This window comes from Geotrypetes seraphini, chromosome 7 (assembly GCF_902459505.1).
Source record: "Geotrypetes seraphini chromosome 7, aGeoSer1.1, whole genome shotgun sequence".
NCBI classification, from domain to species: Eukaryota; Metazoa; Chordata; class Amphibia; order Gymnophiona; family Dermophiidae; genus Geotrypetes; species Geotrypetes seraphini.
Genome location: NC_047090.1, coordinates 48,451,755 through 48,466,762, shown reverse-complemented (window position 1 = coordinate 48,466,762; position 15,008 = coordinate 48,451,755). Strand labels below are relative to the sequence as shown.

Below are 15,008 nucleotides of genomic sequence, written 5' to 3'. Positions count from 1 at the left end.
GTTTCTGACTGGGATATGAAACAAGGTTGAAATTTACTTATTATTTGGAAACCATTTTTAGAAACATTGACTCCAGTTGTTCACAGTCATGTTTTGTCAGGAAGACCTGAATAAAAAAAAAAAATTTATATTTACATATTTATGCAGCTCTGGAAGGGGATATGGTTAGATATATTCATTATACTAACCAATGATCTGGAAATTCTCACTTGCAAAATATCTAAAGAGGACTGTAAAGATAATTTGATCATCACGATATTTTATATGCCCCCTAACAAATGGCACCTAGTAAAAGAGGAACTCTACGAATTCCTCCTTACAAACTCGGTAGCCGGTGCCTACAATTTTTTTTAGCATGCGATGTTAATTTACACCTCGAGCAGGAAGAGAATTCCAACGTAACTGATCTACTTTCCTTCCTTACATCTCTAGGCTTTTCTAAACCATCTCCGCCTAAAACCCATCAGAAAGGTCACCACTTAGATTTAATTACATTTCTTTCCAATGCCTCAACTACCCCCAATGTAAATTTTAAAGGTGAAACCTGGACTAACACCCCTTGGTTGGACTACCTTCTATGTAATTTTGAATTATGCTGGATTTAAAAACAGCCCAAAATGTATCCAAGGAATAATCTCAAAGAGAGGGTTCAGAAGAGAGCGACACGTTTGATAAAAGGTATGGAAAACTTTTCATACGCTGAAAGATTAGAGAGACGGGCTATTTTCGTTGGAGAAGTGGAGACTTAGAGGAGATATGATAGAGACTTACAAGATCACGAAGGGCATAGAGAAAGTGGAGAGGGACAGATTCTTCAAACTTTCGACAACTACAAGAACGAGAGGGCATTTGGAAAAATTAAAAGGGGACAGATTTAGAACCAATGCTAGGAAGTTCTTCTTCATCCAACGGGTGGACACCTGGAATGCGCTTCCAGAGGGCGTGATAGGACAGGGTACGGTATTGGAGTTCAAGAAGGGATTGGACAATTTTCTGAAGGAAAAGGGGATAGAAGGGGATAGATAGAGGGTTACTATACAGGTCCTGGACCTGATGGGCCACCGCGTGAGCGGACTGCTGGGCATGATGGACCTCTGGTCTGACCCAGCAGAGGCACGGCTTATGTTCTTATGACAAGAGGACAACTGAACCCAGTTGAATTTTGGACGCACTATAGCTGAAATAACTTATTAGGAGCATATTCCCTTTCATACCCATATTGTGAGAGTCTTCAGGTAAATCTCTGCCCATTTCTTCCTGTGAAAGAGGCCTGTATATCACATCAATGTAAATAGATATATTTTTCAGATTAACCCACAGTGCTTCTCCCCTACCCCCTAAATCCTGCAATTCTGTTTCTTCAATATTATCTTTAACATACAGTATAATGCCACTCCTCCTGTATTTCTTCCTACACCATCTTTCCTTAATAGATTATAGCCCAGTATCAGCATTCCGAAAATCAATCAAAACCATTCTGTTTGACAAATTCATCTCCTAAACAGAAGCCTCCAAATGATATATTCTCCCCCTCTCTACCTCGATGTAATTTCGCTGTTTATTTTTACTGTTCCTTTACCTAATTCTTATGTAACCCTCTCTTCTTACATCCTGTATCTCGCTGATTGTCCAGCCTTCTTCGAATGTAAACCGCCTAGAAGTCTTTCGACTATGGCGGTATAGAAGAATAAAGTTATTATTATTATTATTATTAATATCTAACTCAGACTTAGATCCAAATTTATCCTAGGATGGAAAAATTTTAGTGATCAGGTTCTAAACAATATTGCACCATTGAAATTATGCAGGAAAAGACATCGTTTATCAGACAGTTGGTATGATACTGATTTAATAGTTCTAATGCGTGAAGTACGTAAATTGGAAAGAATATGTGTAAATCAGGGAATGATGAGGACAGACTTATTTGGCGACTAAAGGTTAAAGAGTATAAAAGAATGATTAAAGAAAAGCGCTGTAAACATTATTCCCAAACAATTAATTCTCATACATTGAATAGCAAAGAACTTTTCAGAATAGTCAATTCTCTGTTTGATATTGATCTACATAAACGTTCTAACACAGATCTCCCACCCTCCGCTGCAACCTTAGCTGACTACTTTGCCACAAAAATTCATAATTTGAGATCGTAGGTACAAGCATAGATCTATCAATCAATCAATTTGCTTTAGAAAATGAAGGCTCAACTGCTGATATGATCTGGAATCATTTCAAAAACCAATTTCTCAAGCTTTACTCAAAATATGCAAAATCCAATTGCCTATTAGAGAACTATCCACCAACTATCATGAAATCAGCTCCCTTTCCCTTCAAAGCTGAACTTTTCAACTGGGTTTCTCTATGTATGTGTACTGGCTATTTTCCGGTGGAACTTGGCCATATCCTTGTGACTCCTATTATTAAAAACTCCAAGGAGTCAGTTGTGTTGGCTGCCAATTACAGACCTATTGCCAACATACTACTTTTTCTTAAACTAATGGAAGGACTGGTTAACATTGATCTCATTAAATATTTAGAGAAGTTCAGTATTCTACACGACTCTCAGTCTGGTTTTCGCACAAATTACAGTACGGAAACAGTCTTAGCTTCGCTGACTGATTACCTTTTCTATTTGTTTTCCCTGGGAAAAAGCACACTGGTACTTCAGTTTGATTTGAGCAGTGCCTTTGACCTTGTTGACCATGACATTCTGCTTAGATGCCTCGATTCTATTGGCATTTCTGGACAGGTACTGAATTGGTTTACAGGCTTCTTAAAAAACTGCATCTACCAGGTTCACAGTGAAGGAACCTTCTCTCACTCTTGGTGTAATCCTTGTTGAGTTCCACAGGACTCCCCTTTCTCCCCGTCACTTTTCAATGTCTCCGTGGCATCACTGGGATATATGCTATCTGACTTAAAATTGAAATCGTATATATACGCAGTTGACATTACAATTATCATTCCCATAACCTCACTGACGCAAGAGACAGAACAACTCACCTCTTTTCTGTCCTCACTAAGGTAGAACAATGGACTACGCAATTTAAATTAAAACTGAACTCAGAAAAACCCAAGATTTTCTTGGCAAGTCCTAATTACAAGATAATGAATACCTCTTTGAGATTAAACGGGTTAGATTACCCAATTAATTCTACTATCAAAATCCTTGGAATCATCCTGGACAGATGCTTGACTTTTGAAGACCACACTAATGCTCAGGTTAAAAAATGTTTTTCCACCTTATGGAAACTCCGTACCATTAAACACTATTTTGACTTCCTCTCTTTTCAACTGCTGGTTCAATCTCTGATATTAAGCATCTTAGATTACTGCAATATTATATACTTGGGATCCTTTAAGAAAACCATCAAAAGATTGAGAGTCATTCAGAATGCTGCCGTCCGTCTCATTTATGGTCTCAAAAAAATCGGATCATGTAATCCCGTATTACAAAAAACTACACTGACTGCCGGTGGAAGCAAGGGCCATTTTCAAGTTTGCCTGCCTCTGCTTCAAAACAATAACAGGTTCACCCCAGTCTACCTGTCGCACCATTTTGAATTTCCAGGCACCACTTGCACATGTAGTGCCTACCTGTTTGCTTTCCCATCCTTGAAGGGCTGTATGTACAAGAGATTGCTTGATAGATCTCTTTGATAAATTTCTCTGACTCCTTTCCTGTCTTGTTGTATCTTTGAAATGCTTCCGGATAAATCCTGACTACTCTTGGCTTGCTAATGTAATTTGAAAGACTTTTTTTGTAACATCACTGTCTGTATACAGTCTCTTCCTCTGTAAACCGCTCTGAACTACTTGTGGTATTGCGGTATACAAAAATAAAGTTATTATTATTTATTTACTCATTTATTTATTTATTTTTCAATTATTATATTTATTGCTCTATAAATTGGGTGGTAAAGGGGTTGGTGGAATAGAGATTGGTAGTTGAAATTGAAATTATTTAAATCTAATCTTTGATGTTTACATTTACAAATTTATTTTATATCTAATTCTAATTGTACTTCTTCATATTCAATAAAAATGATTTAAAGTAAAGAAAAGAGAACAATCAGGGTAAGAACGGAAGGAAGAGTTAGGTGAAGAAGATCTAAGAACTGCTATCTCTCCAAGGGAGATTGATACTCAAAAGTAAAATTGAGGAGAACTGAAGGTGACTTGTTGTCTCTTGGGGAGATTAATGATCAGATGAATATTACAATGAGAAGGCATCTTTGAAACGCTTCAGCATTTGTTCTTCTCTTATTTCGGGTGGAATCTGATCTTTCCTTGGAGATGCTAGCTACTATTATGAAATGTAAATTAATGAAGACTACAAATAAGATACTGTGGGATTGTCTCCCATTATGTGAAACCATCTTCCTGGAGAAGAGATATGAACAAAATCCTAACTCATTTAGGAACATCCCCCCCACTGAAAACATAGCTTTTCCCTAATGATGGATTAACAGGTAGCTAGACTGGGTTGGAATGACAGGATTGGGATCAAGTGTCCTATGGTGGTCTTAGTAGGTAATATAGGACATATTAAACAGCTGTTATGGGTCTAGTTACGCATTCTGGCCACACATTATATTGTAACCTTGGTGCTGTATTTATTTTTGTAATGGTTTCTATGTGATTCCTGATTTTATTGCTCATGAAATTTCTCTAGCAAGATCACCTGGTCCAGTGGCAGTGCCGAAGACTTTTGTGGCAACTCTTCTCGTGGTGCTGCTGGGACTTTAGGGAAACAGGACTGCTGCACCTGCATCCTGCAAAAACATTAAAGAAGGTTATTTTCATGTCTGGCCTAGCACCACCGGAAAAAAAAAAGTTGCAACTTATCTTGTGCTGATTTATTATTTAAATTCATTCATTGCATCACATGCTGAGTTAGATATGTGGAGGGGTTTTTTTGTGCCTATGAAAGATATTGAGTCCACATATGAGGTGTTGTGACATATGCTGTTCACCTCTGGACCTCTGAGACTTTCTTCCTCCATTCTAGGTAGATTGAGATCTGTTTTTTTTTTTAAATTTTACATTATTGCATACATAATTCAGCAATACTCATCAACATTAAACAATCAGATAGGTACATCAAAATGTGACTAGATACTAACCTAACCTTGATGAGAGAAATACCTCAATAAATACCTCAGAAAAAATATTTTGATTTGTTTAATGATAATTCAAGAGTAAGTATCCTTCTGTAAAAAAGAATGAAAACCCTTTTTGAGCAGTAATGACAAAAAAGTTCAAAAGGGAAATGTTTGAAAAGAGGAAAATATCAAGAAGAATTTGACTAAGAAGGTTACTACAAACCTCAATCACACACTTGAAAAGGAAATAAATATAATTAGGGCTGCATGTCAATTAAAATTTGTAATCAAGACTAATTGCACAATTATATATATGTTTATCTATTTTTTTCCCCCACTACTGCTCCTGGGCATGTCACTTAAACCTTCATTGCTCAGAGTTACAATCAAGTCACTTACCCTCCACTGCTGAGTCACAAGCAGCTGCAGTGGAAAAATAAATAACATGGAATGAATCTTGATTACAAATTTTAATTGAAAAGTGACCCTTAAAATTAGAGAATAAAAAGTAATGAAAGATCAGAAATACTAAATTTTATTTGAAATAAAACCGCTTAGATAACCTTGATAGGCGGTATATAAAAACTTAATAAACTTAAAACTTGAGTTTGTTTACCACTAAACTGAACACAATACTCCAAATGGGGCCTCACCAACGACCTGTACAGGGGCATCAACACCTTCTTACTTCTACTGGCTATGCCTCTCTTTATACAGCCCAGCATCCTTCTGGCAGCAGCCACTGCCTTGTCACACTGTTTTTTTGCCTTTAGATCTTCGGACACTATCACCCCAAGGTCCCTCTCCCCGTCCGTGCATATCAGCTTCTCCCCTCCCAGCATATATGGTTCCTTCCGATTATTAATCCCCAAATGCATTACCCTGCATTTCTTTGCATTGAATTTTGGATGCCAGGCATTAGACCATTCCTCTAACTTTTGCAGATCCTTTTTCATATTTTCCACTCCCTCTTCGGTGTCTACTCTGTTACAAATCTTGGTATCATCTGCAAAAAGGCAAACTTTTCCTTCTAACCCTTCAGCTCACAAACATATTGAACAGGATCGGCCCCAGCACCGAACTCTGAGGGACTCCGCTACTCACCTTTCCTTCCTCTGAGCGACTTCCATTAACTACCACCCTCTGGCGTCTGTCAGACAGCCAGTTTCTAATCCAGTTCACCACTTTGGGTCCTAACTTCAGCCCTTCAAGTTTGTTCAAGAGCCTCCTATGAGGAACTGTATCACAGGCTTTGCTGAAATCTAAGTAAATGACATCTAGCATATGTTCTCGATCCAGTTATCTGGTCACCCAATCAAAAAATTCAATCAGGTTCGTTTGGCACAATTTACCTTTTGTAAAGCCATGTTGCCTCAGATCCTGTAACCCATTAGATTCTAGGAAGTTCACTATCCTTTCTTTCAGCAACACTTCCATTATTTTTCCAACAACCGAAGTGAGGCTTACTGGCCTGTAGTTTCACGCTTCATCTCTGTGACCATTTTTGTGAATAGGGACCATATCCGCTCTCCTCCAGGAACCATTCCCGTCTCTAGAGATTTGTTGAATAAGTCTTTAATAGGACCCGCCAGAATCTCTCTGAGCTCCCTCAGAATCCTGGGATGGATCCTGTCCAGCCCCATCGCTTTGTCTCCCCACCACTGTTGGAATAATCGGTTCTTCCTTTGCTGCCACAGCAGCTGCTGGACATCTGGGGGTGATGGGAAGAGTGATGTCAAGATCCACAGCAGTGTGTACTCCTTAAATATGCTTAAATGCAGGTCTAATTTTCCCAGAACCAATTGAATCCACTTTTAAGCTTACAAATAATCTCATAGTCTTTTGTTATGAGATCCTTTAACGATCATAGTTCTTCGATCATTAACTCTGATGTCAGAGTGTTTGCTAGTTGCTGGCTTCTCCGGAGAAGGCAGATAATGTTTAGATCTTTTTGATCCAGCAGTGAGTAGATTTTGATGTTCCGATTTTGCCAATTTGCTTGCTGACATTTTGTAAGGCAGTATCTTCAATTTTGAAGGTAAATTTTAGAGAATATATTTGTGCTCAGATTAATTTTCTGAAAGTTGAGAGAAGGATCTTCTAGGCATCCATCTTATGTTGCAGCTCAATAGCGCCCCCCCTATCCTGGTGTATTTTACTAATTTAAAAATGGGGTAAGGGAAGTGATGAAGAGATACGATGTGTAGAAATGTCATTTTGGCTTGCCACCCTCCATACCTAACTTACACCCCTCTTTGCCACCTCAAATGTGCGCCTATGTGCGATACAAGTTCTATAAGGTAGCACCTATGTACTTTAGTATGTAACTGCAAGGGGGGCACACATATGGACAATGCATGAGAGGGGTATGGATGTGTCTCCAATTCACAAGCATAACTTAAAGAATACTATCACTTAGGTACATAGTATGGAACACTGAGGTGCCACCATTTATACCTGCCATTAATCTACAGTTAACTTTAGATGTTCCAATGCAGACATATGCTAGCATTCCATAATGGTATAGAATTGGCAGTTAGGTATTTCTAACTGGAAGCGCCAAGTTATAAAATTGTCCCCTTTTGACATGAGTATTCTTAACTTTACTCCATTTTGATTTTCTTCTGTCGTTGATCTGCAATCTAAGAACTGGTTGAACTTTCCACAAAACCTTTTGCTTTATTTTTGTTGGGCTTGTTTGATTTTGCTATTTTTTTTTTTCCTGCTTTTAGTTTTAGAATTTTTCTTTGGGGTTCTTTGATATCGAAGTTTTCCCTTCTGTTGTGCCTTTCACGCACCTATAGTATTGAATTTATTGTATCATCTCTCTCCTCTTCCTTCTCTTTATATAGGTAAATGTAAGTAATTATTTCTTTCATAGGTACCATAGTTAAGATTGTGAGCCAGTTGGGACAGAAAGGCAAATTCAAAGTACCTGATTAGACTTTTGGCCATTACTTAAGTCAATTTAATTGTTTTGTAAACCGCTTTGAATGCTTTGGGAGATTTAGTGGTATATAAGACACCATATTAAATTAAAACTGTACTGTAAGTAATGAGAATGGACAATTTTTCATGTCATAGGTCATTCATTAAGGGCTCCTTTTATCAAGCCACGCTAGCGGTTTAACGCACTGTGTCGGAGACAAGTGACTCTTCCTGAAGTTTATCACCCAGCCTAGGCTCTGCAGAAGCTGGACTCAAGGATCTCCCGTACAAGGAACAGCTGGATATGTTGCAGCTGTACTCACTCGAGGAACGCAGAGAGAGGGGTGACATGATCGAGACATTCAAGTATCTCAAGGGCCGCATCGAGGTGGAAGAAGATATCTTCTTTTTCAAGGGTCCCGCAGCGACAAGGGGACACCGTGGAAAATCAGGGGCGGGAAACTGCATGGGGACACCAGGAAATTATTTTTCACTGAAAGGGTGGTTGATCGCTGGAATAGTCTTCCACTTCAGGTTATTGAGGCCAGCAGCGTGCCTGATTTTAAGGCCAAATGGGATAGACACGTGGGATCTATTCACAGAGAAAGGTAGGGGAGGGTCATTGGGGTGGGCAGACTAGATGGGCCGTGGCCCTTATCTGCCGTCTATTTCTATGTTTCTACTTGGGCCACAGCTGCTTTTCCCTCTACCTCAGACAGTGCCCTTATTAGCCAATTGTCCAGGTACAGGTGCACTTGTTTCCCCGCCTTGTGGAGGTGTACTGCTACCATGACTTATCTTGGTGAATGTGCGTGGTGCTGTAGCTAGTCCAAACAGAAGAGCAGAGAACTGCAGAGGATGTTATAGTACTTGGAACCTCAAGAACTATCTGTGAGCTGAGAAGATGGGAGTATGCAGATAAGCTTCCATCAGATCTAAGGAGGCAATGACTCCCAGTGCCACCGATGCAATGACTGAGCGGACTGTTTCCATGTGGAAGCAGGGGATCTTGAGGGCTGCATTGATTGACTTCGGATCCAGGAACGGTCTCCAGTTGTCTGAATCTCTTTTGGGCACGATAAAGTATATTGAGTATCTGCCTGAGTCGCATTTGCCTTCGGCCTCTGTGACTCCTAGATGTCCGAGTCTCTGTACCATTGCTTTGTTCAGCTTTCCTGCAGGAAAATTCACTACGATTCAAAAGGGGTTGAAAGAATTCTAGCTTGTAACCCCTCTTGAATAACGTCCAGCACCCAATGGTCTGAACAGATCCACATCCACATATATGAGAACTCCACCAACCTGCCCCTCACCAGAGGAGGGGGGCTAAAGGCCTGGCGTCATTGCTGCTTTTTGGGGATAGAAGTGGAGTAGGATCTGGATGCCTGGGTGTGCTTGGCACTCCCAAACCTCTGCCTCGGGTCTTGGAATGGTATCTGGGAAGCCAATGCTCCCAAGTACTGTTGAAATGCCTTAAGCCATGAAAATTTCCCTGACTGGACTCTTGAGCAGGCCTGCAGTCTGCTATCTGGTAAGGCCTTTGGCTCAAGATCCGCCACACTGGCTATCAGATTGAGACCCTTGCCAAAGAACAATTGCTCTTTAAAAAGGAGTTTGCTCAAAGTCGCCTTAAAGGCTGAATCTCCCGCCCATTGCCTGATCCAGAACATTCTGTAGGCAGAGATGGCATATGCTGAAAAGATCATACACCACATTTGCTATGTAATCAACCCCCACCAGAAGGAGCTGGGGGTCACTACTGTCATCTGGGTCTCCCACCTGGCTGAACTTGGAATGGCATGCTTGGGTGACAAATGACACCACTGCTGCTGCCACTTTTAGGCCTAGCGCTGCAGCTTCAAATTGTCTCTTAAAGACAAAGTCCAATCTGCAGTCCTGGGAGTCCTTCAGAACCTCTCTGCCTTCACTGGGAAGGGAAGTACATTTAGTAACTTGCGCCACTAAGTAATTCACCTTTGGCATATTAGACAGCTGCTGGAAATCAGCATTCTACTACTACTACTACTACTACTACTACTACTACTATTAATTAAGGAAAAGGGGATAGAAGGGGATAGAGGATTACTACAGGTTCTGGACCTGATGGGCCGCCGCGTGAGCGGACTGCTGGGCATGATGGACCTCTGGTCTGACCCAGCAGAGGCATTATTTATGTTCTTATGTTCTATAGCGCTATCAGACATATGCAGCACTGAACAGAGTCACAAAAAAGAAGATAGTCCCTGCTCAAAAGAGCTTACAGACAAGATAGAAAAACAGGATGTCATGGATACAGTTAAGGGGAATGGTTAATCAGTTGGCTGGGTTGGTGGGCAGAGTAGGGATATGGATTGAAGGCTATAACAAAAAGGTGGGTTTTCAGTCTGGGTAATTAATTCCATCAGGCAGAGCGTTGTCATTGACTTGGCTACCCTCATGGGCCTGTCAGGGACCTCCCAGTGGTCAGTTAGCTTCCTGGTAATGTCTGGCTGTAAGGAAAAGCATGTTGTTTGTACCTTTGTGCTGCTCATGACCAAGCACTGTAGCTCCAGCTTTAATTCCTGGAGGGATCCTGTAATGATTCCCTGCAGAGCGGATGATTTGAACAGCCTGTGCACTGTCGGGTCCTCTCCAAGGTCCAGGGCAGCCATCTGACTGTGGTCTAGCCCACCAATCTGAGAGCATGGAGGACTCCGACTGAGAAAGCAGAGACATGGACTCAACCATCTTCGAATCTTGCGCTACCTGGGTCCCTGACACTTGAGCATGACTTAGACTAGGGGACCCTTTGCCCTTCGTGGGAAGCAGCCTAGGCGCCACTCTTGCCGAGAAATACCCCCCCCCCCCAAGGGGACAGGCTGGATTCTATAGCTTAAAAAAGCTTCATATATCATATGTATGAATTCAGGAGCAAAGCACTGGCCTAGGAAAAGTTCCATATGATGCTCCAATCCTAAGGTTACCAGATTTTACTAGCGTACAATCCAGACCCATAGACTTGCCCCCAAGGCCCGCTTAGTTCCACCTATCCCCACCCCATGCCCTACCCCCCTCAGCCTGTTCTCGTCGGTCGGGCATCTGTGCATGTGCGAATGTGATGCGATGACATCACGTGCGATCACCACATTGAATCCGAAGAGGAAGCTTTTCAAAACTTGGACAAAGTGCCGGGTTTTGAAAAGCCATCTGGCAATCCTATCCAATCCCTCCAGAGGCACGAGAAGAAGTGAAGCCGAAGTTCCTGCTCGCCCTCACGTGCCATGTCACATGAGGAACAATGACCCCCCCCTCCTTGGACAGGCATTCGCTGCAAATCTGTCATGAATCCAAAGGATCTTCACCTGAGGAGTCCATCTATGCCCTTTTAAATAAAAAATAAGGGGTTCTGAGACAGATAGATGCTTATGAAATCCAATATGGCCACCGCGATAGTGACTTTGCGCCTAAAACGGCCCGTGGAGGCAAAAATGAAACACCAAAATTTCAGGGACGTGGTTTTTGGAGGTGGGGGTACCCTGTCCCTAGCCTCAGAAACCTTTAAAATTAACTTTTAAGGAACCCACACCCTTAGGGTTACCAGGGCATTCGGGGGAAACCCAGACATGTCCTCTTATGATGTGCCAATAAAGGCTATATGATTTCATAGACTTTGCTCTTGGCCCTTTTTGGTGATCCTACTGAAGAATCCTTTCTTACTCACACATATATAGATCATCACCCTACAACTATTTCAAAGTTCACCTCCCCAAGATTAGGAATTCTTAAGTACACTAAAATAAGAACAGCACCTTTCTTCCACCCAGTGTAGGCTCTAGGTCAGGGGTCTCAAAGTCCCTCCTCGAGGGCCGCAATCCAGTTGGGCTTTCAGGATTTCCCCAATGAATATGCATGAGATCTATGTGCAGGCACTGCTTTCATTGCATATTCATTGGGGAAATCCTGAAAACCCGACTGGATTGCGGCCCTCAAGGATGGACTTTGAGATCCCTGCTCTAGGTCTACTACTGCTTAAAACCTCCCCATATCTACCACAGATATGGCCAATTTTCCAGTCTCTTCACTCAACTGATAAAAATGGCTTTTAGTCACATGGTTTGTGAAGACACTTACCCAACTGGTCGATAGATATCCTGGAATGAGCCCATGTTGCTTCTCGGTTCCATCATAATAGCCTGAAAGTGCCCCCTGTTTTCTTCAAGACACCTGTACATGGGTCCCTCTTGAGCAAGACCATTCATCTGATTTGGAGGTGGATGATAAGGCTGGTGGGCAGAGGCTGGGGATGGGTAAGACCTGGATTGGAAGGAATCAGCTGGATGCTGAGATGCAAAGTGAGAACTCTGCATCATTGAACTGTGGGATGGAAAACCAGTGGCATTAAAACACATGCCTGAATTTAACATAGGAGCACCATAAATTAAGTCACTAGCTGCCATAGCACTTTGTCTCTTGGTGGCTGCATTATGGTTATCCAGGTCAAGGAACTCTTTGGGGCTTTCTGGCCTTTCCTGGGACTCGGGGGATTTTCCTTCCAACCCTATGTCTTGGTGTTCTTTAAGAGTAGCTATGGGCTTGCCATCCACCGGGCCAGGGGATACCAGAGTAGTACTTGACATCTCACAGCTCTGTAAATTAGTTGGAGTCTCCTGGCTGAGAAAAGGTGTTCTTATTATAGATGCTGGTTGAGCAGACGGATGACCAGCAGAGGGCAGCAGAGGTTGCACAGACCTTTGCCAATCTGGGTAGCCCTGTGGACTTGGATAGTATGAAGATCTCTGATAGTGGTGATATGAAGGCTGAGAAGGCTGAGGGAGAGGCGATGTCTGATACGGGTATGACACAGCCTGGTGGTGATGATATCGAGGGAAAACTCCAGGGTGAAATCTGGGGTGATTAGGCTGAAATCCCTGAGGAGGAAAATGCTGGGTGTGAGATACTGAGGGAGGTTTTCTCATTCCTGGGCTGAATGTTTGCAGTCCTGGGTTAACATGGTAATGTCCTGACTTTGGATACTCCATGCCAGGCATATACAAAGGGGGAAAATGATTCACAGCAGAACTGCTCTGGGAGCTGGAGTCTATACTAGGAGTACTTTTGCTTGGTCTTGAACAGTTCAGGGTAGCTTCTGGAAAGGTTTTCCCACCATTGTTATGTGGTTTCTTTGTATCCTCATTCTCCTCTTCTTCACAGCCACTTGGGGAGCTTTCACTATTAATATAAGATGGAGATGAAAGCCCCTCATGCCCAACCACCCTTTTATCTTTCACAGAAAGCTCCGCGGAGCTGCTAAATAAGCCTTTGCCCTCAGCACCCCGCTCTTTCTTGCAGTTCCTGACAGGCTGACATTTGTCTCTCTCTGCCCCACTCACATTAGCTACCCAACTCCCAGATTTCCCCTCTTGTGGTGAACACTGGTTGGCACTGTCTGGTTCGATGACTTTCAGATGAGGTAGAAGTTTTGGGTGCATTTGTGCACTTGGGACGAACTCCGGCTCTTCCTCCACCTGTGGCAGCTGTTCAACGGGGCAAACAGCTGCTGCATTTATTTGGTAACAGGAAAGAAAGAAAATTAGCATTTAATATTTTTTAATATATAAATTATAATATTTAGAGTAATTTTTTTTTTAATAACAAAATTGTGAAAGTTTAGCAACTCGTTGTACTGGAGATCCAAAGTCCTTTACTTATGCACAAAAGTGGTAAAGCATGAATGGCAGCAGTATCTCTACCAAAGGACTGTTTTATTAAAATCTTGATATGCTGCCATTTTCCCAAAAAGGTCAAAGCAGTTTACATAAAAGTTAATAAATTAAAATTAAAAATGAAATGAGCTCTATTAATGATAGTAAAGAAAGTAAATGACAATATTCATACTCTAAAAAGCCAGCTTGTCCGCTATTCAGAAATTCCAAAAACCAGTCTGAAAATATGGGTCTTCAGATAAGTCTTGGACTTGCCAAAGGAAGGTTCCAAGCATAATGGCATAGGGAGGGCAATAAGGGTAAAGGGTCCCCAACTACCTATCAAAAATGATTACCTTATATACTCGACTATAGGTTGAGGGCAGTTTTAAAACTAAAAATGGTCTAAAATACCTTGACCTGTGCATAGATTGACCTTAACCTGAGCTAGCACCTCTCTCTCCCTCCCTCTAGTAGCCTTGGAATCCTCATCATGTTCCCTGTGTAGTACCTACAAAGGTAGCTTCAGAGCTGCAGCAGTGATCCTCAGAAGCTGCTTGTGGCCTGCCCCAGAGTGCACTCTGATTTTTCCCATCAAACAAAGCGTGCTCTGGGGCAGGCCGCAAGCAGCCTCTGAGGATCACTGCTGCAGCTCTGAAGCTACCTTTAAGGTACCACACAGAGAGGTGATAGCCAGGTAGGGTTATGACTCTAGTTTTCCTAGTGCTTTTGCTTTTTTTTTTTTTAAGCTAAATCTCTCAACTTATAGCCGAATATACATGGTACATTAGATGGAAGCTAGAGGAGAATGAGCTTCTACTACTGTGGGCCCTTGGGCACTGCCCTATTATCAGTTTACCCCTGACAGAAACTCTTATTATCCCAGGACAAGCAGGCAGCATATTCTCACGTATGGGTGACATCACCGATGGAGCCCCGGTACGGACCACTTTAAAAGTGCATCGCCACTTTAAGAGTTTTAGAAAGTTTGCGATAGCCCAAATCGCGCATGAGCCTACCCGCCCAATGAGGGCATGCGGTCCTTCCGTTTCTTAGTTTCAGCGGAGCTAAGAAGTCGCATTTTCAACGGCTGTTGAAAATTTTTTCGCTGCTTTCCCGCTCTTGCAGTTTTCTGACTTTTCAGTCAAGTTTTTCTGTTCTTTTATTTTTTAGTGTGTAAAAAAAAACAACAACCCCAAAAACAAAACATTAAATTTTGTTTCTTTTTTTTTTTCTTTTGTCGTCGTCGGTTTAGCCTTGGTGGGATCTTATGGATCACCATATTGGTTTTTCTCCA

At 41.8% G+C, this 15,008-nt stretch overlaps 1 protein-coding gene across 3 annotated transcripts in view; it reads right to left on the bottom strand.

Annotated features, from left to right (window-relative positions):
- LOC117364093 (cat eye syndrome critical region protein 2) overlaps window positions 1-15,008 on the bottom strand; it is a 321,538-nt gene that overhangs the window by 6,082 nt on the left and 300,448 nt on the right. For 2 of the 3 annotated variants that reach the window (XM_033952931.1, XM_033952929.1), the window contains exons 17-18: window positions 12,141-13,566; window positions 4,682-4,772 (exon numbers count right to left, since the gene is read on the bottom strand). In XM_033952931.1, the coding sequence (XP_033808822.1) occupies window positions 4,682-4,772; window positions 12,141-13,566 (1,517 nt within the window). The remainder of the gene's footprint in view (window positions 1-4,681; window positions 4,773-12,140; window positions 13,567-15,008) is intronic. The other variant, XM_033952930.1, reaches the window with a different exon arrangement.